Source organism: Panthera leo, chromosome D3 (genome assembly GCF_018350215.1).
Source record: "Panthera leo isolate Ple1 chromosome D3, P.leo_Ple1_pat1.1, whole genome shotgun sequence".
Classification (NCBI taxonomy): domain Eukaryota; kingdom Metazoa; phylum Chordata; class Mammalia; order Carnivora; family Felidae; genus Panthera; species Panthera leo.
Window position 1 is genome coordinate 18,260,810 of NC_056690.1, and position 23,885 is coordinate 18,284,694.

At 48.9% G+C, this 23,885-nt stretch overlaps 1 protein-coding gene across 8 annotated transcripts in view; it reads left to right on the top strand.

Moving 5' to 3' along the window:
- Positions 1-23,885, top strand: part of UBE3B (ubiquitin protein ligase E3B) — a 52,434-nt gene that overhangs the window by 1,004 nt on the left and 27,545 nt on the right. For 2 of the 8 annotated variants that reach the window (XM_042911142.1, XM_042911147.1), the window contains exons 2-15: positions 2,245-2,447; positions 3,634-3,815; positions 3,964-4,084; positions 5,677-5,736; positions 6,156-6,260; positions 8,177-8,273; positions 9,553-9,638; positions 10,543-10,625; positions 14,631-14,736; positions 15,042-15,162; positions 16,340-16,517; positions 18,303-18,466; positions 20,030-20,197; positions 23,434-23,605. In XM_042911142.1, the coding sequence (XP_042767076.1) occupies positions 3,655-3,815; positions 3,964-4,084; positions 5,677-5,736; positions 6,156-6,260; positions 8,177-8,273; positions 9,553-9,638; positions 10,543-10,625; positions 14,631-14,736; positions 15,042-15,162; positions 16,340-16,517; positions 18,303-18,466; positions 20,030-20,197; positions 23,434-23,605 (1,622 nt within the window). In that variant the 5' untranslated portion in view covers positions 2,245-2,447; positions 3,634-3,654. The other 6 variants (XM_042911143.1, XM_042911145.1, XM_042911146.1 and 3 more) reach the window with 6 other exon arrangements.

Sequence of the window (23,885 nt, forward strand, 5' to 3'; positions counted from 1 at the left end):
ACACCTGCCTGCCCAGCTGTTCGCACCATAGGGGGAAAATCCTGTCGGGCTCAGACAGCAGTTGATATTTCTGGCCTTTCACCTTTGGATGATACTCTCTGGCCTCTTTCATAATTCTCCATGAAATTGACCTCATCCAGGGAAGACTGATGTTGAGCAGATATCGTGGGAAGATAGACATAGAGTCTGAGTCCTGTCTCTTAGTATTAAAATCTTGGCTCTGCCCATCACTGGCAGTCTAACATGGACTATGGGAGATACTAAGTGATCTCACAGGGTTGCTGTTATGTAGAAGGGACATGACACATAGTGGGTACTTTAATCAACTTACTTTCCTTTTTGCTTTTTAAGTAATCTTGGTTAACCCAACCTCTTGGGTTTCTAATTTTTCCACCTATATCATTGTTTCCCCTAACTGGATTGTAAGTTTGTTTTGGGGGGGTTTTTTGGTTTTAAGTCTGGATGCTACAGTAAAGCCCAGTTACATGCTATCTGCTTTCAGATACTCCTTGTTAGTATTTTCCCACTTAATCCTAATCACAGCATCCTGACGACTAAATTGGGATACAAGAAGTGTAAATATTTCAGTTAATTCTTGTAGCACCCCTAGGAGGCAGGCACTATGATCCTCAATTTACAGATAAGGAATCTGAGGCCTAGAGAGGATAAATAATTTGGCCAAATGAGGTAGACTGAAAACTAAAAAGAACCAAGGGTACTCGAGATGATCCAAGGTTTTTTCTACTATACACAGCCTTTTCTTTCTTTGATTAAGTCAAGTTTGTGTAATCTTTCATTACAGTTACTTCGAATACACACTTAAAAGACTTCGTAATGTGTTTTGATTAATAAACTGGTAGATTTTAGATAGAAGAGAATAAGAAGGAATTAGAAAAACTGCAAGTACAGACTATTATACGGTGTAAACAAAACCAGCATATAGCATTGCCGAGGGGATGCTAATCTCAAGGAAGAGATCTTATCCTACGAGGCTGTTTGGGAGAAGTGAAAGTTTTGAGATAGCCTTTCAGGTACTTTGTCAGTTTGCATATGCAATCTCCTGTTTTTCCATTGAGAAGAGGCTCCTTCTTTTCATCACCCCTTCCCCCCCCATCCTCCCCCCCCCCCCCCCCCCCAATGAGGGACTCTCTGCCTGTTAAGGAAGAATCATACCATTGTGCTCAGGGCTTGGGCCCTGTCTTCTGCAGCTCTCTGGAGCTTGAAGCTGTTAACCAATCTAAACAGGGCCATAGCCCAAGTGACAGGACTGGTGAATCTTAGTGCACCCAGGGATAGGACAAAATTTAATGGGGGAGGAACGTAAGGGCCCTTAGTGACTAGACAGATGAGAGCCCGTACCGCAGAGTTAAGAAAAAAATTCTCACGTCTGTACAAAGAATACGTCAATTAGACTTACTGTGTAATCTGTCAGCCACCTTGATAGGTATTTGACATAAATTGTCTCATTAAGGCAGAAAGGGTCTGAGACCTCTCCCTGCGGGGGCTGCATGGCAGAGCTAGAGACGGGCTCCAGCTGTGACTCGAAAGGCTGTGTGCCTCTCACAGTGCTGTGCTGCCTCACTGCATGCTTCCTGCAGAGAATTTGGAAAACGGACTAGTTCAGGAAGCAGAACTTCCCATCATTCCTCCACCTCCAAACAACCACTGTCTACATGTTGTTTTTCATTTCTTAGGCATAAATGTTTTTCATTTTCATTAAAAAAATGCCACACATAACTTTCAATGGCTTCTTAACATGCCATTCCCCTCTGTTCGTGCTTAGTGCCATAAGGTGTGTGCGGCTTCAATTAGCTTCTTTGGGGGTTATTTTCAATCTATTCCCTTTCAGCTGGAGGACTGGGGAGGTACACTATAGCATTTAAACCAGACATGAAGGGATGCCTGGGTGGCTCAGTCGGTTGAGCATCCCACTTCAGCTCAGGTCATGATCTCACGGTTCGTGGGTTCGAGCCCCACGTCAGGCCCTGTGCTGACAGCTCAGAACCTGGAGCCTGCTTCGGATTCTGTGTCTCCCTCTCTCTCTGTCCCTCCCCTGCTCATGCTCTGTCTCTCAAAAATGAATAAACGTTTAAAAAAATTAAATCAGACGTTAAGTAAAAATGAGAATACTAGTGTTTTAAACCAGAGGCACTTTTTATTACTTTTATTCAGTGCGGAAGATATATGACACCCTGCCTGTAAAACTTAACCCCGAATCTGGATTTTTCCATGTGCTTCTGCCAGGAAGGACAAGCTCCTCTGAAGCGAGAAGCTGCCCTCGGCATAGTGAGTCCTGTGCAACATCACTAATGATTACCTGGCGTTTCTGTGTCACAGGCAGGTCCTCAGGTGAGCTATTCAGACTGCTGCTGGGCAGAGAGAACAAGTGATTCAGAAGACTGCTACCTTTTTCTCCCCTGCCTTCTTTCCTGCCTTCCTGTGACCAGGTGGGCTCTGTTCATTTGTTTTGACAATTACCGATGAGAGACCCACATGTTGTTTAACAGATGCGAATCCGTGTTGAAAAGGGACCACAGAGGCCTCTTGGTATGTTGACATGGAAAGAGCCTTGAATGAGCTTTTTATTCCTGATGATCTTTTCATGTGGGCACTGCTCTGAGGGAGGTAACGTGGTAAAGGGATTGTTTTCCAGAAGTCTGGATTTCTGAGTAATCCCTTTGAATAATTTTGTCGGCTGGACTGCTTATATAGTTGGGATAGAATGACAAAGTTTTCAAGCATCCAAAGAAATTTCAGCGTGGGAGGCTCCACGGACCCATGTTGTGTGCTCTAGGCATAGCCAAAGCCACATCTTTGGGAAAAGATAGTGATTGGTGATTTAGATAAAAATGTAATGGACAGTTTAGACCCTCTGTCCAAAACATGCCGGTCAGTGGATGGACAGATTCTGCTCCGACGTCCTTATCAGCCCTTGGCAGAATGGGAACAGTAAGGACAGCCGAGTAAGTTATACATAAAACCGAATGTATTCAATCTAACAGATTGTCTTGCATTTTGGACTCACACGTTTGGCTTTTTTAGCGTTAAAATGGCTCTTTTTCCAAAAAAAATAAAATAAAAAATAAGGGCTTATTTTGTGCTGGGCACAAAGTAGATACCAGTAAATATTTGTCGGGTGAACAGAGAAATGAAATAATGGTGACGGTAAATAATTATGTTCGATTTTTTTTTCCCTTCAAGCCTGTACTTTGCAAAATAAATTTGACTGCTCAGCTTTAGACTGCTCCAGAAAATTCAAATACCTAGGAACCTTTGACCTAGAGGATGCCTGGTTTGAATTAGAGCTTTATGGATGGAACCGGTTCATGCTTTGTTCATCTATTAAACAATTACAGAGCCCACACCCTATGGCAGATGCTGTGCTCTTAAGAAGATGTGATTATTTAATGCAGGAAAAAGCACCGCTGGTCTAGATGAGGTGCATGAAAAGAGCCGATAGGAAGTTGGGACTTGTGCCAGGAGAGCTATTAGCCGCTGTGGAGGGAACCGAAGGGTCCTGAGTAGCTCTGCTGCTGCCCGAATGCGTGCCCGCCCGCCCTTGGCTCGCGAGCCCCTTCCTGTGTGTGTTCTTCCTCAATGATCTACGTCAGCCACTTGCCGTTTTCCTTGCAGGGTTCGTGCAAACTTGCAAACATGTTCACCGTTTCTCAGACCTCGAGAGCGTGGTTCATCGATAGAGCCCGTCAGGCTCGGGAGGAAAGGCTGGTGCAGAAGGAGCGGGAGCGGGCGGCCGTCGAGATCCAGGCCCATGTTCGCAGTTTCCTGTGTCGCAGGCGACTGCAGAGAGAGATCCGGTGGGTGCTGGGAAATCCTCAGCACGTTGTCCCCTGTCCCCAGTTAATAGCAAGAAAAAATGGTGTTTTCTCCTACAGTTCTTGAAAAGCCTTCCAGCTGCTATGAGCTCCTAATTTAAAATGTCTTTCCGCCTCCTTCCCCTCCTAGGAGAGAGATCGATGAGTTTTTTAAAGCAGATGACGTGGAGTCCAGTAAAAGAAGCGCACTTTGTATTTTTAAGATTGCCAGGAAACTGCTCTTCTTGTTCAGAATTAAAGAGGATAATGAGGTAAAATAATAATAGTGAACACTGTGCTTACCCATCTGCCAGGTCTTTTGAAAGTATTTTGTAAATATAATTCATTTAATCCTTATAGCGACGCTACAAGATAGATTCAGTTACCACTACATCCTGCCCTTTTTGTTTTCTTGGGATGTGTTTTGCGGGGATTACACTCAGTGCTTCTGAGAATCATCACAATTCTTTTACATTGACCATGACAAGCACTCCGACTCAGATGTATACAGGAGTGAGGCAGGTTGGGCAACTGAGTGGAAGAAGCCATTTACAGGAGAAAACAACAAATTATAATAAGTAGGAGCACCAGGGTGGCTCAGTTGGTTGAACATCCGACTTTGGCTCAGGTCATGGTCACACAGTTCGTGGGTTTGAGCCCCGCATCGGGCGCTGTGCTGACAGCTCAGAGCCTGGAGCCTGCTTCGGGTTCCATGTTTCCCTCTCTCTCTGCCCCTCCCCTGCTCATGCTCGCTCGCTCGCTCGCTCTCTCTCAAAAATAAATAAACATTAACAAAAAAGAAATAATAATCAGTAACTGGCAGGAGGTGGTGGTGATGGGGAATGATGACATCAGAGGGAGTTGATGGGGTGTGTGGCATGGCCACTGAAGGGGGGCGGCCAGTCCTGGGCTCCAGCCAGTGGTGGACTGCTGTGAATTTTGAAGAGAGATGCTGGTGATCCTTGTACTCGTTTTTCTCATTTGTAAAAGTTGGTAGCTAATTTGAAATTTCTTTTAAATCCTGTAAACCAAATGAAGCGTGCTGGTCGCACTTTGGGGATTAGAATGATCAGCCTACAAACGATTCCAGGAAATAGCGAGTTGTCTGTAATGGTACTGACGGTCCCATCGAGGAGGGCCTCTGTGCTCCCAGGGGTTAGACGTTCATTACTGCTAAGCATCCCATTGTGCCAGACCTTCTTCTAGGCAGTGGGGCCCCAGAAGGAAATGAGATGGGCGGGGTCTCTAACCCTGCGGAACATGTAGCCCAGAGAGAGGCAGGACTACACAGGCAGGAAGATGAGGACAGGCAGGTGCCGTGAGGTGACCCCTGTTGATGGAGGAAACTATAGTCTAGAATGCTGAGGTGGCTGCCTGGGGCCATAGCACTTTTAAGGGTGGATCCAGGGCCGGTATAGACAGCGTAAAGTGGTTTCCAGTTTGCACTTTCCTTCCTTTTGCATTTCAAGTTAAAAATGATGGCGTGACAGGTTGTGGGGAAAAAGTCCGTGTCTGTGGTGCTTACAGAGTGGCCACCGGGAGAGCGCGACCCAGGGAACAGCTGCTAGCCCGCAGGAGCACAGGCCCAGATTGCCCGGTTGATTGTGTTTTTGCCAAAGGCACCCCTGGCTGAAACCACGTGTAGGGCTCCTCCAGCCTGTGGGCCACCAATTTGAGAACCTTACGTTAGCCTTTCTGATCCCCAGTTTCCACATCTATAAGGGGGAATTCAATATGATCATGTCCGTGAGTCATCTGGCATCATGTGAGTCCCGCACGTGCCAGGTACCCACGGAACGCTTGCTGCTTTCCCATTTCAATGTGGCTTGCAGAAACGTGTAACCCCCATCCTTCCTCTTCGCAGAGATTTGAGAAGTTGTGTCGCTGCATCCTGAGCAGCATGGATGCTGAGAACGAACCCAAGGTAAGCAAGACGGGGGCTGGGAAGTCTCCCACAAGCTCTCAGGCCGATCTCTTTGGTTCTGAAAGTTCCTGCTAAGTGTTACGATTTTGTTAGGTCGGACTTTGCATACGTGGAACACACACCTGCCTAATAAGTAATGACTTGAAAACATTACCGCAGTGCAGCTGGTTTTCTTAGTCTTTTCATTATCCAAGGACTGCGTTCTCCTCTGACCTCTTAGGATGGTAAATTCCCTCACTAGGCTATTTTATCTATGGGTTTAGTGTTCAGATAAGTCCTACTCCCTGTTTATTCACCTGTTCATTCCCACTGCCTTCCCCAGCGCTGGACCTAGTGAACTTGTCCTGTCCCAGTAGCTAGAACATACGTAATTTGGTCCCTGTTTCTGCCCATTACATTTCTCTTTCTCCTGCTTGTAGGTGTGGTATGTGTCCTTGGCTCTTTCCAAGGATCTCACCCTCCTGTGGATTAAACAGATCAAACACATTCTTTGGTGTTGCTGTGAGTTTCTTGAGCAGCTCAAGGTAAAAACAGAACAAGACACCTGTAAATGTATCCTTTTCATTGTAAATATATTCCCTCTCATTGGAGGCCTTTAGAGTATATCTTGAGAGTCCTCAAGATTCCATCATAGGTTATTTCTTTGGAAGTTTATCAGAGTCTAGTACAGAATTATTAGCACCCCTGTTCTAGGAGAGAGCAAGCTAGATACCGTTATCAGTAGGAGTCCTTCTTTTCACGTATAACGTTCTGAACATTGGCTTATGCTCACCACAGTCTTGACACCCAGAAATCTGTTGCCTTTCTTTTTATTCTTTTGAAATAATGGATAATTTATCGGTTACATTATGCTAGTCAGGCTTCTTGGTACAAGTGCAGAAACCCAGGGCACCTGGGTGGCTCCGTCAGTTAAGCGTCTGACTTCAGCTCAGGTCATGATCTTGCGGTTCATAACTTCATGCCCCGCATCAGGCTCTGTGCTGACAGCTCAGAGCCTAGAGCCTGCTTCGGATTCTATGTCTCCCTCTCTCTCTCTGCTACTTCCCCTACTTCCCCTGCCTGCCTCTCTCTCTCTCTCTTTCTCTCAAAAATAAATAAACATTAAAAAAAATACAAGTGCAGAAATCCAACATGTGCAGCTCCTAATACATACAAGCTAAGCAAGAAGGAGAATATTTTTTTTAAATGTTTATTTATTTTGGGGGGACAGAGGATCTAAGATGTGTTCTGTGCTGACAGCAGAGACACCGGCATGGGGCTTGAACTCACAAACTGAACCATGAGATTGTGACCTCAGCCGAAGTTGGATGCTCAACCGACCAAGCCATCCAGGTGCCCCGAGAATATTTTTTATAGAACATTCTCTGTAATGTGGCAGCCAGGGATGACCAGAGCCAGGAGCTTCTAGGATTCTCCCTCATCCCTTTCTCTCGTCTCTGCTCCCTTTTGGAATCGCTTTGTTCTCTCCTGTTGTAATCACAGTAGTTCTGGCCTCACATCCTCACTCTTATCTTGACCAAAGAGAAAAGGGAGGCCTCTCCCACTAGTTTAGGAATCAGAGAGGACAGTAAAGGCCCAGTGTTGTCCTGGTCTCAACCTCAAACTGGTCACAGTGGCAAGAGCGGGGAAGGAAGGTACTGCCACTGGCCCTTCTGGTCCTGTGCCCACCCTTGTGTTATGAGAAGGTGGGCAGGGGTGTGAGTGGTTGCAAACAGTGGACATTTTCACCTCGCACATTGGGAGAGAGGTTTCAGGGGCAGAGGCTTGACTCACGTGGGAGCTGAGCGATGGAGCAGATGTCCCCAGAGCCCCCATATCTCTAGCCATCTCAGGGCACTTGTGATTGACTCTCCTGGCCTTGACCTGGCAGCAAGCATGAATTATGATTATGATAATCAGTATTACATAGAGTTACCTGTGTGTCAGGCCCTGTTCTTAGTGCTTTGTCTACATTAATCCGTTCATTTTTAACAACAACCCTATGAAGAAAGCAATGTTACCACCCATAGTCAACAGCTGAGGAACTGGGGGACAGAGAGGGTAAGCAGCTTGCCCTAACTCACACATCTAGCCAGTGGTCAAGCAGGGAGTCTGAGCCCAGAGTCCCCGTCACATTCAATTGCATTTCTACTCTGCTGCTCCAGTGAACGTATGTCCGTACATCCATCCATCCATGTACACAGCAGGCCAGCTCCAGTCAGCTTGCTTCCCAAGAATTCTCATTCTCCATTCCCGAGAGTGTTTCAGATTCCGTGCTCGAGGATTCGTGTGCCAGAATCCCTGTCCCTGAACTCCCAAAGTGGTCATTCCCCAAGAGTAAAAGAATAAACTCGGACGGTCCCGACTTGCCGATTGGTGGCAGAGTGCATCCAGGCAAGTTGTGAGTGGCTGCTCCGCCGTCGGACGTATGACTTCATCTCAGTCTCTTTGTTGTTTCCAGCCTGAAATCTTACAGGACTCCAGACTCATCACGCTGTACCTCACGATGCTTGTCACCTTCACAGACACTTCAACATGGAAAATCCTCCGCGGAAAAGGTCTGTGGGACTGGCTTCAAAATCTTTCCCAAGTAGCATTTGCATAGAGACCTTGGGGACCTTTTCTCCTTTTGAAGAAGCATTTTCACTGCCATAAGCCTCAGGGGGGGCCCTGAAAGCATACCAATGAAGATGCCCTTGACGTTTCCATCAGATAGCATTGTAATATCCAGAATACATTCAGGATTGTGTGTTCTAATCTCTCCTTTGAATGTACGTTTAAAGGCACGGTCCCCCTGAGCTCATTTTTTAAAACTCCCATAGCACCTCAGCCTCCAAGTGGTGATATTCACTCAAGCCTTGTCATTCGTGTCACAATCATTGGGCAGCAAATAATTCTATTTTGTCCATAAGATTTGCATCATGAAGTTGCCTCCTCCCTCAGATGCCGTACTGAGCCTTCCGTGTTTTGTCCGTTCACTTTGTCCATCCGCTCTGCAAATGGCCTTCTCCGTGCCACCTTCTGTGCGGGCACTGGAGATACAGAGAAGGCCGCTGCCTTCGGGCTTCAGGTGCCAAAGACTGCCGTGTGCCCGCCCGCCCTTCACAGAACTGGAGAGTCTGGTGAGGGAGATAGACGCTAAAGGGAAGTCCCATACATGTGACTATATGCGAATATAGGAAGGACTTACATGTGAACACACGCATGTCATGACGACCGTGTGAAACGTAGCGCTCGGAACGAAGACTACGGAGAAACAAGAACGTTGAGCGGATCCGGGAGGCCCTGCCTCCCTGTGTCTGGGACTCAGGCTCTCCCGCCGAAGTGATGTCTGAGTGAACAGCTGAAGGGAGAGTTGGGGTTCGCAGAGCCAAGGGGAAGGACTTTGAGAACAGAGGCAACTATGTGCAAAGGCTCCTGGCCAGAAAAGAGGGGTTATTTTAAGGCGTGGGCTGTGAGGGGAGGGCATTTAAATCTTGGGGAGTTCTGGCCTTGAGTTCCAGGGTGTCTGTCTCCCAGCGGGGAGAGGCGGTGGCCACAGAGAGCAAATGATGCTGGGCCCTCAGGGAATTAGGAAAGGTGCGACAGGTGCTCAGAGGCTGGGGACGTTACTTCTGGCTGAGGGAGATCATAGGACCCATCACCTGAGAGGTGACACTTGAGCTGGACCTTCCAGGAGAGTGGATTCTGGAGTTCATCCTCTCCCTGTGCCTGATACCAGGCTGAAGGGGAGTAGGAAGACAAGCCACCGAAATGATGGCCTCGGGCCTGGGGTGTGCTATAAATAGTTCACGGTCAGGCCAGTGCCTTTTCTCTCACACGTCTTTCTTCATTCAGGGGAGAGTCTTCGACCAGCCATGAACCACATCTGTGCAAATATAATGGGACATCTCAACCAGCATGGATTCTATCCTGTGCTGCAGGTTTGTGAGTGCGTCCCCGAACACGTGACCTCTCTCTTCAGTACCTGAACTTGAATTTTCACAGCTGATTTTGGCATTACCTGGTGCCCTCTTCACAGAAGCTTTTTTGCAGGAGGAGTTTAATGCTCAGCGTCCTGTCCCTTCCCCCACCTTGAGTCGCTTGTGGTCTGTGTCGAGGGAGGACAGTGGCACTGGGGTCCCTTCGTTGTGCTACATCTTTGGCTGCAGAAATGACCCAGCCGCCTGACACTTAAAGTCGAGAGGGGAGGCCTCAGGATTTGATTCCCTCGGGTTCCTTCTTGGGTGAAGTCTGGAGTTAGCTTTCTTGCTGTGTCCTCAAACACCCTTCTGTCCACACCACCCCTGTTGTGCCGGCTCACACACCCGGGGGAATAAATGCCGGAACTCGAATTGCTGTTTAAAAGCGGTTTGGGATTCTCGGGTTTAGAAGTAGCATTGATGGAACCCTTCCTTCTGCCCGGCGCTGAGATGGGCTCCTTCCTGATCGGGTTTCCTCTTCTCACATGAACCCTGGGAGGCGGTGTGATGGCCAAAGGTGGTGCCGTCAGCAGCACGTCTCTGTGAGGAATCTTCTACTGGATGCCAGAATGTAGGAGTAGCATACGTATGAAATTTTAAGTGTGGTAGTCTTTTTATTGGCTGTAAACTTTTTTGGCTGTTTCTTATTTTAAAAATTTAAACACAATATTTAGAGAGACAGTGGTATAATGAAGGAGATACCCTTTACTTTGCTCTCCCTTCATTTTTGGAAAACATTCTAAATATAGGTTTTTTTGTTTTTCTTTTTATCTGAAGCACTCATTTTACTTCTGTGCTACTTTTTTACGTACAAGTGACTGTAGGTTGGCATCGGCCCCTGACCAGTTAAAATGTTCTTTTTCAGATGCTGTTAACCCGTGGCCTGGCAAGACCCCGGCCTTGTCTGTCCAAAAGCACTTTAACTGCGACCTTTTCTCTCGCACTGCGGTAAGTAACTCCAGCTGAGGAGCTGGCGTGCTTCCGGAAACTTCCTCCTCTCGCTTTCCCTTCCTCCTGTTCCTCACGTTACGTGTGGGGGCTTGCCTATTCTGTTCTGTTCACTGACAGGGTGCATCTGTGGCAGCTCTTCTTTCTGTGCCCCTGAATTTTTTGCATCGCGATTTGAAGGAAGCTTTTCAAAGCGAATTGCTTTCATTGTGCCAAGGACCCAAGACCCAAGCATTTTTCCTTTTGAGCTTTTTAATTGATAAGATAAAGAGAACCCCTTGAGCTGGAAGAGGCCCGGCGAAAGGCAGAGTAGAGGGTAAAGGGAGTAGTGTTGTGAGCCCAGGTTTAAAATGTTAAAATCTGGGCCGCCTGGGTGGCCCAGTCAGTTAAGCATCCAACTAATGGTTCCAGCTCAGGTCGTGATCTCACAGGTTAGTGAATTCAAACCCCACATTGGGCTCTGTGCTGATGGTGCAAAGCCTGCTTGGGATTCTCTCAGTGTCTGTCTGTCTCTCTCTCTCTCTCTCTCTCTCTCTGCCCCTCCCCCACTCACACTGTCTTTGTCTCTCTCAAAAATAAATAAACTTAAATAAATAAATAAAATACAATAAAATGTTAGAATCTGGAGGCTCAGAGAGGTTGTGCTGTTTGCCTTCACTTAGATAGGAGATACAAAATACATAAGCTAAGTACTTCCATATAGAAATTATGCCTGCAATTCTGAGAATTACCAAGTGCACAAAGCTGTGTCTGTGACTGGGTCCAGAACATTCTTAAACTGTTGAGAGGAGCACAGACTTGGGGGAGATGTTAATATGATAACTTGATCGTCTTAATCCCCAAGATAATAATAACTTTGGGCAGGGGGAGTGTTACGGTCAAACCAGTGACGTAAAGCTCCCTGCTCTGCCCCCCTTTGCTAATCCACAGGGCAATTTACCGCAGAGAGCTCTTGACAAGTCCTGAGGTCTAAGAACCTTTGGGCCTGTTTAATCCGGTGCCAGCCCAAACATACCTGAACGTGGAATACCCCCACCTAAGTTTTCACTGGTGGAACGTGTCTATTGGTGTCCCATGGACTCCTTTCCTGTGGAATACCAGTTAGCAAACGATGGTCTAGAGATTGGTTGGTAAACTTTTTCTGCAAGGGGCCAGCTAATACGTATTTTCGGTTCTGTGGTCCATGCAGTGTCGGTCACAACCACCCTGCTGGTGTGGCACAAAGCACCTATAGATGATGCGTACACAGAGGAGAATGGCTATGTTTGAACAAAACTGTATTTGCAAAAATAGGCAAGGGGCAGAATTTGGCCTGTGAGCCATTTTTGCCGCTCCTGGTCTAGACTGTGCTTTCCACTAACCATTAGCCACCTGGGGTTTAAATAGACACATATTAAAATTAAGAATTCAGTTCCTTGCAGCGTCTGGGTGGCTCAGTTGGTTGAGCATCTGACTCTTGATTTCTGCTCAGGTCATGATCCCAGAGTCATGGGATCGACTCTGCATCTGGCTCCATGCTAGGTGTGGAGCCTGCTTAAGGTTCTCTCTCTCCCTCCCTCTGCCCCTGCCCCCTGCTCGCATTCTCTCTCTCTCTCCCTCTCTTTAAAACTGAAACTAAAATTAAAATTAAAAACAAAAAAAGAATTCAGTTCCTCAGTTGCATTAGCCACGTTTCAGGTGCTTCGGGACCACGTGTGACTGAGCAGTGACAGCCTTATTGGACCACACAAAGAAGAAACATTTCCACCATCACGGAAAGTTCTGTTGGACAAGGCTGGTCTAGAGCAGCCTTCTCTGTAATGAGAACCACATTTTAAAAGACCGGAAATAAGGGGAAATTATTTAAATCGATATATCCAAAATATAATCATTTCTACATGTAGTCAGTCTTTTAAATTCTTTATTTTAGTTAAAATTAACTTGGGGCGCCTGGGTGGCTCAGTCAGTTAAGTGTCTGACTTCGGCTCAGGTCACGAACTCACCGTTGGTGGGTTTGAGCCCCGCATCGGGCTCTGTGCTAACAGCTCGGAGCCTGGAGCTGCTTCAGATTCTGGGTCTCCCTCTCTCTCTCTGCCCCTCCCCCGCTTGCACTCTGTCTCTCAAAAAGAAATAATAAACATTTAAAAAAATTAATAATTTATTTCTTTTCATACTGAGTCTTCAAAGCCTATTGTGTATTTTACCCTTAAAGCCTACCTGCATCTGAACTAACCACATTTTAAGTGGTCGGGAGCCACACGTGGCTACTGGCTACTGCGTTGGGCAGCCCATTTCTAGAAGCGAGATCCTTACGAGAGAGGAGCAGGGGTCTGCCAGTGATGCTGTAATTAGTTACAGAAGTAGACCAGATCGTCTAGTAAACAAACACACCTTCCTTTCAGACTCTGAGAGGAGTCGTATTTAATGAGTCCTAAGACATAGGTGCAAACAGGTTTTCCAGCGGCAGGTGTCCCGCATCTGCTCTCTCTGAGTCACTTTCTGGAGCAGTTCGTTCCAGCCTCGCCCACCCTCCCCTCTCGTCAGAGGCAGGGAAGCGTTGACACGCAGGTGCCTGAGCTCCAGGGCACAGGGCCGCTCTGCCGCCCTCCTCCGTCTCCTGAGAACAGAAGTCTTCCCTTCCGTTCCAACGTCCCTCCCCCGCCCAGAGTGTTGTAATTCAAGAGTGATTCACCGAGAGGGTCACATCCAGCCATTCCGTCATGTTCCTTCTCCTTTAAGAATGTGGTAGCCTCCATCATTTAGATTTTTTCACTCTGTACGTTAGAGTCGTTAGAGTCCATTGGCTCACTCTGAAGGCCAGGCGGCTCTGAAGCCTTTTCCTTAAGTAGTGTCCTTTTTCCCCTCTGAGTATTTGAATGTAATTGAACATGCCCAGGACCTTTTAAAACAAAATACCTAGGGGTTTTGTCACAGTAGGATATACTATTGAAAGTCTGTAAAATCATAAACGTTATGTTCAGACGTGATCACTAAATCCTATGATGCAAATAGCCAACATTCATGGGCCACATGATTGTTTTAAGATTTATACCCACATTAACTGACTCCTCACCACATTCTCTAATCTTAGTTTTATAAATGAGGAAGTTAAGGCCCAGAGAGGTTAAGGCATGAGCAGGGCCCTGGTCACACAGCAGGGAGTGACAGGGCCAGGAGTTGAACCCAGGCTATCCTGACCTCAGAGCCCATACTCTTTACTCCTCGTTCTTTATTCTTGTCTCACATATTGGCCACAATTTTGTATTCCAAGAGCAACATATATTGAATCCGTGGCACGTGGCACCTTCTCAAACTCTCCTTGTTCCATTCATTCCCCAGGCCCCCGTTTTGCCCAGACTCGGTTTCTGTTTTTTCCCTTGTGCCTGTCCAGCTCCCTGGTTGCAGCGTGAGCTCTGTACTGGTGGGGACTGTGCAGCGAACGTCTCCTTTACCATCCTCCCCTGCCGTGCCAAACACTGAGGCCACACATAAGGCCACATCCTGAGACCTAGCAGGACATCTGCAGAATTTGTCCCCCAAGGGGGCTCAGGTGCAACAACTGCGAGGCTAAAGGAAGTGTTTTGTTTTGTTTTTTAGAGTTTATTTATTTTGAGAGAGAAAGAGTGGGGGAGGGACAGAGGAAAGGAGGGGGAGAGAGAATCCCAAGCAGGCTGTGTGCTGTCGGCATGGAGTCCGACACAGGGCTCGAATTCACGAACCATGAGGTCATGACCTGAGCTGAAACCGAGAGTCAGATGCTTAACTGACTGAGCCCCCCAGGCACCCCTAAGGAAGGTTTTTGATGACCTCATGCCGAGGTGTACGTAACAGGGCACCAAGGGAAACCGAGCATCTAGTACATATGTGTGGTCTTTTGAGACTGGATGTTCCCATTTTCAGCCTTTAGTTTTCCTAGACGTCCTGTGAGGCGTAATTTCAAGGGAGTTGGGGGCGTTGGCAGAGTGGTTCTTTGGTTCCGGGGCAACATGCAAACCCATGTGAATAAGGCGATCTGTCTGTGTCTAGCCCTGTGATTGCTGCACAATTTTCAGACAGTCTGCTTCGGCCATTCCTCATCCACATCATGTCTGTGCCTGCTCTCGTGACTCACCTCAGCACAGTGACCCCTGAGGTAAGTGGCTCTCCGGTTCCCCACCCCCAGTCCATTTTTGCCATTCTTCTTAGAAATTAGAGAGTAAAATGTTTTCTCCCTTCATTTCCACCTCTTCTCCTGACACTTCTACTAAGGCAGGAGCTGCTGTAGACGCACTCGTGTTAGCGGCCGAGAGAGCCAGGTCCTCATCTTGGTTCATTTTCTTCCTGGCCGTTGAGAGCATGTTTGGCATCTAGGTGTTGATGTGCAAGCGACCAAGTTCATGCTCCAGTGGGAAATTCTTCCTGTCGGCTCCCGCTCTAACAGTCTGCAATTGTTCGCAGCGCCTCACCGTTTTAGAATCTCATGACATGCTTCGTAAATTCATCACATTTTTAAGAAACGAAGATCGATGCCGTGACGTATGTGAAAGCTTAGAAGGATGCCATACGCTTTGTCTAATGGGTGAGTATCTGTGGCTGGGCATCAGGAGAAGCCCAAGCGTGTTTGCTTTTTGCTGTTCTGGGGATCATGAGTTGTTTTTAGTAACGCTTGGAAGTACCTAACGATAAAAGACATGTAATTGGATACATAAAATAGACACGTAGAATTGAAAACTGATGGAAAATATAGCAACCTGGCAACCTGGCTGAGTGAAAAATGTTAAATTTTGGCCCTCAGCTTCCTGGCATCCAAGAGAAGAATGAAAATGGGATGAGTCACCTGGGTAATTCTCATCTCAAAAGAGAAGGGAGGGCACAGCTGGGTGGTGTTTAGATCGGAGCAGAGCCTCATCATCTATTTTACGTTTTCCTTGTAAGTAGAGAAAGGACAGAAGCGAATAGGTAGAGCGTAATTCTCATCACTTAGAAGAGGTTTTTTTTAATGGAGGAAAAGGTCCTTGGGGCTAAATTTTAAGGGAGTTCGTGGTGAGTAACTTCGGTGAACGCTGAGCAAGAGTGACTTCCTAGGACGTTCAGGTGTCCTTCCAAAGGTCATTTCTTACACTGACTCTCGATTCTCGAGTTTTAGTGTCGTATCGAAGTGTTATATGCTAACTAAAGTTCACACACGTCTGCGTATGAGTCTGCCTGTCATCCTCACGGCAAGAGTGGGGATCATTATCCCAATCTTCTAGATGAGGAGACGGATTCGAGAGGTGGGTTGAGGGTCGCACAGCTCCTCTGTGGCAGGGCCAGGGTTTTTTTTTTTTTTTTTTTTTTTTTTTTTTAATTTTTTTTTTTCAACGTTTATTTTTATTTTTGGGACAGAGAGAGACAGAGCATGAACGGGGGAGGGACAGAGAGAGAGGGAGACACAGAATCGGAAACAGGCTCCAGGCTCCGAGCCATCAGCCCAGAGCCTGACGCGGGGCTCGAACTCACGGACGGTGAGATCGTGACCTGGCTGAAGTCGGACGCTTAACCGACTGCGCCACCCAGGCGCCCCATGGCAGGGCCAGGGTTTGAAGCCAGGCGCGACACGGAGCAGCCCCAGCACTGCCAGCTGCCAGGTGCCTCTCCACGTGGGATTTCTTCCTGCACGTGGACGTGACTGCGGGAGCCCCAGGCGGAGAGTGGGGCTGCGAGGTGACGGAGCGGGTCTGCCCGGGCTCCTTGCACTCAGCCTTGTCTCTTTGCAGGCAACCTTCTGCAGTTGGGCTCCCTCAGCCCCAAGGTGTTAGAGGAAGAGACGGATGGGTTCGTGAGTTTGCTCACCCAGATGCTGTGCTACTGTCAGAAGTACGTGTCCCAGAAGAAATCCAACCTGACGCACTGGCACCCCGTCCTCGGCTGGTTCTCCCAATCTGTGGACTATGGGTAAGTCCCAGGGCAAATCACTGCCTTTCTTGTCTCCTGCCTGTCTGTCACCACCTCCCCCTTCTTCCTTCCATCTTTCTTCCGGCTTCTGTTGTTTTGTTTCTGGTTGCAAAAGTAATATATATCACTGGATAAAATCTAGATAAGACCAAAAGAAAAAAAACCATCCCATTGTGCTACTACCCAGAGACAACCGTGTGAACGTCCCTTCAGTTTCTTTTTTTTACCTGTAAATATCAACAGGTTTTGTTTTTTTTTTTAAGTTTATTTATTTTGAGAGAGAGCATGCACATGCGTGGGGGAGGGACACAGAGAGAGGAGGAGAGAGAGAGAATCCCAAGCAGACTTGACACCATCAGTGCAGAGCCCAATGTGGGGCTTGAACCCACAGCCTGTGAGATCGTGACCTGAGCCGAGATCAAGAGCCGGGCGCTCAACTGACTGAGCCACCCAGGCACCACTCAATAGTTTTTTGTTGTTGGTTTTTTTTTTGAGATCATTTATTTTGTATTTCATTCTTTAGTAAATTGTGAACCTTATCTGTCAACCCTATTTTTTCTTTTTCAGTATCACTTTTCCTGACTCCCTAGACTGCCGTATTTTGCAGGTGATTAAAATAAGCCCCGTGACTGAAAGGGGGTAGAGGTCACCTCAGATCCTTTTCAAGAGGTGGAATATAAGTTTAAAATTTTGTAACTAAAGGACTCAAAAACATTAAAAGCGCTAGGCTCAAAGAGAGAGATTAAGTAAACGGCATCACAGATTTGAAAGCAGAACAAGCCTCCTGGGCTGAGATGAGGCAGGTCTCGGGAGTGAAGGTGGCTAGAGCTTCTGGCTCTTTTCCTGTTCAGATAGCTGCCTGGATCCCTGGCAGATGTCCTTGAAACAAAGAGTGAGGGCCAAGGGAGGAAATCCCAGGATAGCCTCCCTTTTCCTCCTACCACAGTGCCATCCAGTTGAAAAGACAAATGGCCAGCCCGTGATGGGCCCCAGTGTGATAGCCCAGCCTGAGGAGAATGGGGCAGGTGTGTTGTGGCCTCAGGAAGGATGTTCTGGGAGGCAGGAGGGGCGGGGGGGGCAGCAGTGGGCAACCTGGTCTGCTCTGAGTGGACTTGGACAAGCCCCTTTACCCTGCTCTCCTTGCCCGAAACCCGGGGATGATTTTCACAGTCTCTCGGAGTGTGGTGTTTCAGAGGATTGAAGGAGATAAGGTACGTGAAGGGCCTGCCTCTAGGCCTGGCTCGTGCTCATGGGTCGTGGCTGTTTCCACTGTGGTGCCGGGAGCCAGGGGAGCCCTCATAGGCTCTTAAGACGGGAGGTGATGAAGGCGGATTTCAGGAGTGTGAGTCTGACGCTAGGGCTGCGGCGTGGAGCGGGGAGACTTTCAGGAGGTTGGGGGTCGTGGAGACTCGCGGGCCAGGCCTGGGGGCTGGATGTGAAGAAGAGGCCAGTGCAGCAGACGGCAGATGGCTTTTGTCGACTGGATGGTAAATGGGGTGGGGTCAGAACAGAGAGAGGGCATGACTATGGCAGGTGGAGCCTGCGGCCCTGGGGCGAGCAGGGATGCTGTTGGCGGCACGGGAGGCCTGGGTGGGGTGACAGAGGAGGCAAAGAGGCCAGTGCCTTATGCATCTAGGCCCCCTTTTTCGTATCCTCTTACTCGCCATGTCGAGTGGCAGGTTGTAGCCACCCCTCCAAGCGGAAGGCCCTCTGGGGAGCTGAGCGGGCTCTCCCCGGCCATCCGTCAGGCGGAGCTGACAGCGCCCGTCTCCTGCTCTCTCGTAGCCTTAACGAGTCCATGCCCTTGATCACCAAACAGCTGCAGTTCCTGTGGGGGGTGCCTCTGATCCGGATCTTCTTCAGTGACATCCTGAACAAGAAGCTTCTGGAGAACCAGGAGCCAGCCCACGCGCAGCCGGCATCCCCCCAGAACGTGCTTCCCGTGAAGAGTAAGTGGCTCGGGGGGGCCGACCCTGTGGCTCTGCCTGGCTCGGGGGCCGCTCCTGTTGTCCCTGTGTGCCTTCTCCCCTCTGTTTCTGTGACGCTCGGACTTCTCCCACAAGGGTTTTAAGACCACTAAGCCAAGTTCACATTCAGCAAAACAGCAATAGAAAATCTTCAGGAATAGAAAACAAGGACGAGGGAAGTAGCAGTAGGTGAACAAAACCGAGGTCGTATATAGAGAAGAGTGTCCACAGATGGGTGTGCCACAAGGGCCATGGTGGTTGTCTCTGGGCTTCCATTTGGCTCTGAATTTCTAGTAGCTAAAATGAAAAGGGGGGTGGGGATCTTTTCTTACTCTTCCCTAGCAGGAAAAAGGAAGGCCCGTTTCTTAAATTTTAAATTTTTTTTAAGTTTATTTATTTTGAAAGAAAGAGAAAAAGCATCAGCGAGGGAGGGGCAGTGAGAGAGGGAGAGAGGGGATCCCAAGCAGTCTCTGCACTGTCAGTGCAGAGCCCAACACGGGACTTGATCCCACCGACCGTGAGATCACAACCTGAGTCAATACTAAGAGTTAGACACTTATCCAACTGAGCCACCCAGGTGCCCTCAGTTTTTTAAGTTTATTTATTTATTTTAGGAGAGAGAGAATCCCAAGCCGGCTTCTGCGCTGTCAGCACAGAGCCCGATGTGGGGCTCCATCTCATGAACCGCGAGATGATGACCTGAGCCCAAACTAAGAGTCAGATGCTTAACTGACTGAGCCACCCACATGCCTCAGAAGGTTCATTTCTTAAGGGAGGTAGAGCCTTTCTGAGTTCCTAATCATAGAAAAAGTCTCCCACGTGGGGGTCCTTATGCAGAGGACACTGGGTCACTGGCCAGGCCACCTTGGCATTGCTCCTACTGCGGAATCAGGCATAGGGTCCGTGGAAAGGTTTCTTGCCCACTCTGAGAAAAGTTCGGGAAATGCCAGTGACACCGAGTTCTGTGGCGCCACCTGCCTGTGGCAAATGTCCAGGTTCCGGGTGACTTTTCTTCTGCCAGCCAGTGTGGTGCAGAGCCCCATGTCACAGCTGCCCGGGAGCAGGGCTCAGTGTCGCTTCAGCAGGATGTAAGTGTAAGGGAGAAGGTTTAAAACTAACCTTCGAGCACAACCCAAAGCAAGTATCAGTGCTCGAGGTTGATGCTGCTCCCCTCTGAAAGTACAGAGAACTGGGAATCAACCAGGCCACCCGCCTTCACCCATCATCCCCTAGTACGGTCGAATTTTTACCCTTGTGGGTTCTGAAGTCCGGTGGCAAAGTAAAGGAATCCCCTGTAGGAGTCGAACGTGCCTGGCTTGTTCTGGAACATCTTCTGATGTTCTGAAGAGGTCTTTGGGTTCCACCTAAAAGCCTGTGGTTAATGCTTTTCTAATTTATCCCAGAGAGATAACTTGAGTCAGAGCAGTGGCCCCACTGTCCGGCCCTGGCCATAAAGGAGGCACGTTATCGAAATGCTCTTTACAGAGTGAAACTGGGCAGATGGCTGAGCGTCTGCTCACACGTTCCTTCTCCTCTCCATGCCAGACCTCCTGAAGCGCGCGTTTCAGAAGTCCGCATCAGTTCGGAATATTCTCAGGCCTGTTGGGGGTAAGCGTGTGGACTCTGCGGAGGTCCAGAAGGTCTGCAACATCTGCGTCCTCTACCAGACCTCGCTGACGACCCTGACCCAGATCCGGCTGCAGATACTCACAGGTTGGGAGGCCTGAGGCGTCTTCTTCCGTCTCCAACACTGGGGGATGACTTTTCTTAGAAAAAGCTGATTTTCTTCTGGCTTCCTTAGCTCAGAAAATATATTTTGGAGGAGGTTGTTTTTGAGCTATTCCCCTTCGAGGTTGATACACCTCAGCTAAATGGCTCACACTAACCTCCATCCTGGCGCGGCCGGCTTGCTCCTGTGACCTGGCTCTTGGTTTCATTACGGAGTGCCATTTGCTTTCAAAAGTTACTGTTTTTCTGAATAGAAAACTAGAAAAAAAAAAAAGAAAAGAAAGAAAACCTAGACCATATTTAATCCCATTTTCCAAAGATAACCACCTGTGCCTGAGTGTGCTACACGTATGTATATATTTAGACTGAAATACGTAGTTGTGCCCTTTCCATTAATCATTTTAGAAGCATTTTATCCCGGTCAGCGGTTCTTCCAAAGTGTCATTTTTATCGGCCGCATAATATCTTCATCACATGGGTCTCTGCCCAGCATTTTCCTTCTTAGCTGAGCAAGGAAGAAAGTTCTGCGCCCCGCCCCCCTCACCCCGCCCCTGTGAACACAAGAGTGTGGGTACTGGGGGCTTTCCACTGCCTCGCAGGACTTGCTCGTAGGAATTGGTCTTACGAGGACAGGAAGTCTGTGAGCCGTAAAGCCGTTGACTACGTAAAGGATATGGAACTTTTCTGTTTCGTTGTACCTTTTTTTACATCATAAATTGCCACTGCCTCTCTCTTTCACACTTACTCATCTTCACGTATTGATAGAGCACCTATGTGTGCCAGGCTGAGGATAAAGAGGTGACTGAGACAGTCGGGGTCTCTTCCCCGAGGGATTCTAAGAATGAGGAGATGAGCTGTAGGCACGGGAAGAATGTAGCGCCCGTCATGACGGGCACTGTGACCATGGATGTCATGAGACAGCGTGGGCTTGGACTGGAGCAGGGTTTCCCGGCCGCGGCACTGCTGGCGTTTTGGGCCCGACAGTTCTTGGCGGTGGAAGCCGTCTTGTCCTTTGTAGGATGTTGAGCGGCCCAACCATCACAGATGCCCGTGGCGCTTCCCCTCCCCGTTCGTGCCAACGCTGCCCGTCTCCAGACACTCTCAGAGGCCTCCTCGGGGGCAGCGTGGTTCCCGCTTGGACAACACAGGCCTGGCGTGGTGGCGGGGTTGAAAGCAGGGGCACCTGGGCGTGTTTTAGAAGTCGTGTCTGCAGGTCCTACGGTACAGTTGGATTTGGGGGAGTGAAGGCTAGAGGCTTCCAAGATGAGGCCGGGTTGTTGGCCCCCACAGCCTGTGGATGGTGGTGCATTTGCAGAGCTGGAGAAGCCCGCTGGGAGGGAGGCTGGGGGAACAGAGTCCTGCCTGGCCGTGAGGAGAGCGAGGTGCCAGGCAGGCACGCCAGTGGACCGCGCGGGGGCGCGAGCAGAGGCGTGCTGTGTAAAGCCCTGGGCCCGGGGCAGGTTCCCTCGGGGGAGGGTAAAAGCAGACGAAAAGGGGCCCGGACCGAGCCCAGGGCCCCAGCACCCAGTGTGAGGGCTTAAGAAGCGTATCGAGTGACGTGATTTTGAGGTGAGCGTTCAGCTTTTTGAGGCGACCACAAATTCAGGCATCCCTCCTCGTCCCAGTGAGAGAACCCAGAAGTTCTCTTGGCTGACTTGAAAACGTATCCTTTTAAGGAGGAGATAAACTAGCGTAAAGCGTCGGTAGAGTATTGGGTCTGTTTGTTTAGCGACACGCGAAGCAGAGTGTGGGAGACCACGCGCTTTGCTCCCGCTCCTCGCGTGCCACGTGCTGCCCTGTGGCCCGGCTCCCCAGGGCCCTGCGTCTTCGTTGCCGTCGGAGTCGCGCCGGACGCAGCCCTTGTTGAAGCCGCGTCTGAGGCCGGGAACGAGCATGTTCGTCCCCGCCGTGAGGGCCATTCACATGATGTGAGAGCAGTTGCTCTTCCCTTCTCGTCCCGTGGGAGTGTATTTGTGGTCCCCGCAGTGCGGCTGCTCACTCCGTCTCTGTCTCCACCTCCTCTTAAATTCTGAGGGGTCTGCGTTCCGTAATCTCGTCCTGCCCCTTGGAAAGTGTGAGCTCCAGCCTTCAGGAGTAGTAAGTGGCCACTCCTCTCTGGTTCCTTCAGGCCACCCTGGTCTAAGCACAGAGCAGCACTCATTGAGTCTGTCATCGTCCTCCTCCTCCAGGCGGGTATACCTTCCCGAAGCGGTTCTTTGTCCAGAACCGAGTAATTCAGAGTGCCCTGTAAAATGAGGGGGGTTATAAGGACTCCGGCAGAAAGTGAAAAATGAGGAATAATTTGAGGTACACGCCCTACTGTAGTTTCAGGGACGCATGGACTTTCAGAGCCAGACTCTCTGAGTCAGTAGCTGCACTAATAGACTTAAAATGTGATAGTGACGTAGCCTGTGTGTCTGATGCCTTGTAGCCATCGGGAAGCATTCCTAAAATGTCTTCTCCACCCAGGGTTAAATGTTTGTGTGACACTTCACAGGATCTCTGCTACAGTCGTTAATTGCTTTCCCATTTTTAACAAAGGTAGAATAGTAGAAAAGCGGAAAGCTTTGCTAAATTGTAGGTGAGCCAGAAAGATGGTTTAAAGCAGGGGTCAGCAAAGGGGCCAAATGCGGCCCACCACTTGGTTTTGTAAATAAAGTTTTATTGGAACACAGCCCCATCCATTCATTTACATCTTGTCTGTGGCTGCTTTTGTGCTATGCTGGTAGCATTCAGTAGTGTGACAGGGTGTTAGGCCAGGCCCACAAAGCCCGAAAGTACTGACTCTCTAGGCCTTTCCAGAAAAAACTTGCTGACCCCAGATTTAAAATATAAACGCTGAGTCAGACAGACCTGGGTTCCTCTTCTTGGCTCTGCTCCTTATTGGACTGAGTGATTTGGAGCTAATTACTCAACCTCTCCAGGCTTCAGTTTCTTCCCTTATAAGATGGAGGTAACGTTAGGTTTCACAAGGTAGAAAGGTGATAATGCATGCAGAGTACTTAGAATGACGTCTGGAACATAGAAAGCACCCACTAAACGGTAGCTGTTATTGCCATCATCACTCTCGGTGGTGATAATGATTTTCTTAGTAATTGCACCTTTTTTCACACCCATTAAGTGTCCACTAATAGGAGTGTTTTGTTCCCCCAGCGGATAGGAGAAACCGTGACCCAGATGGTGCCCCCACCTGAAGCTTGGGTTTCTCTGTCCTTTTCCAGGACTCACTTACCTTGATGACCTGCTCCCCAAACTGTGGGCGTTTATCTGTGAGCTGGGGCCCCACGGAGGGTTAAAGCTCTTCTCGGAGTGCCTCAACAATGACACCGAAGAGTCCAAGCAGCTCTTGGCCATGCTGACGCTGTTCTGTGACTGCTCCCGGCACCTCGTCACGTAGGTTGACTGCTGTGGGGCCGAGTTCCTCTCCAGAATGTGGAGAAGCCCAATGACAGTGTCAGGAAGGAAGCAGTTGCTGATGTGATTGCCGCCATCCTCTGGACCCGTGTGGCAGGGTCATTAGGAAAATTAGATGAGAAAACATTTTCAAAGTAGGTGGCACATAGTTGGGGTTCAGCAGTTCTTAGTTCCATCCTTCCAGGGGAGCTGGTTCAGTCCCACTGAGTGTGGGCTCTGGGATTCTCCCAGAGCTGGGTTCAAATCACTGCTCTACCAT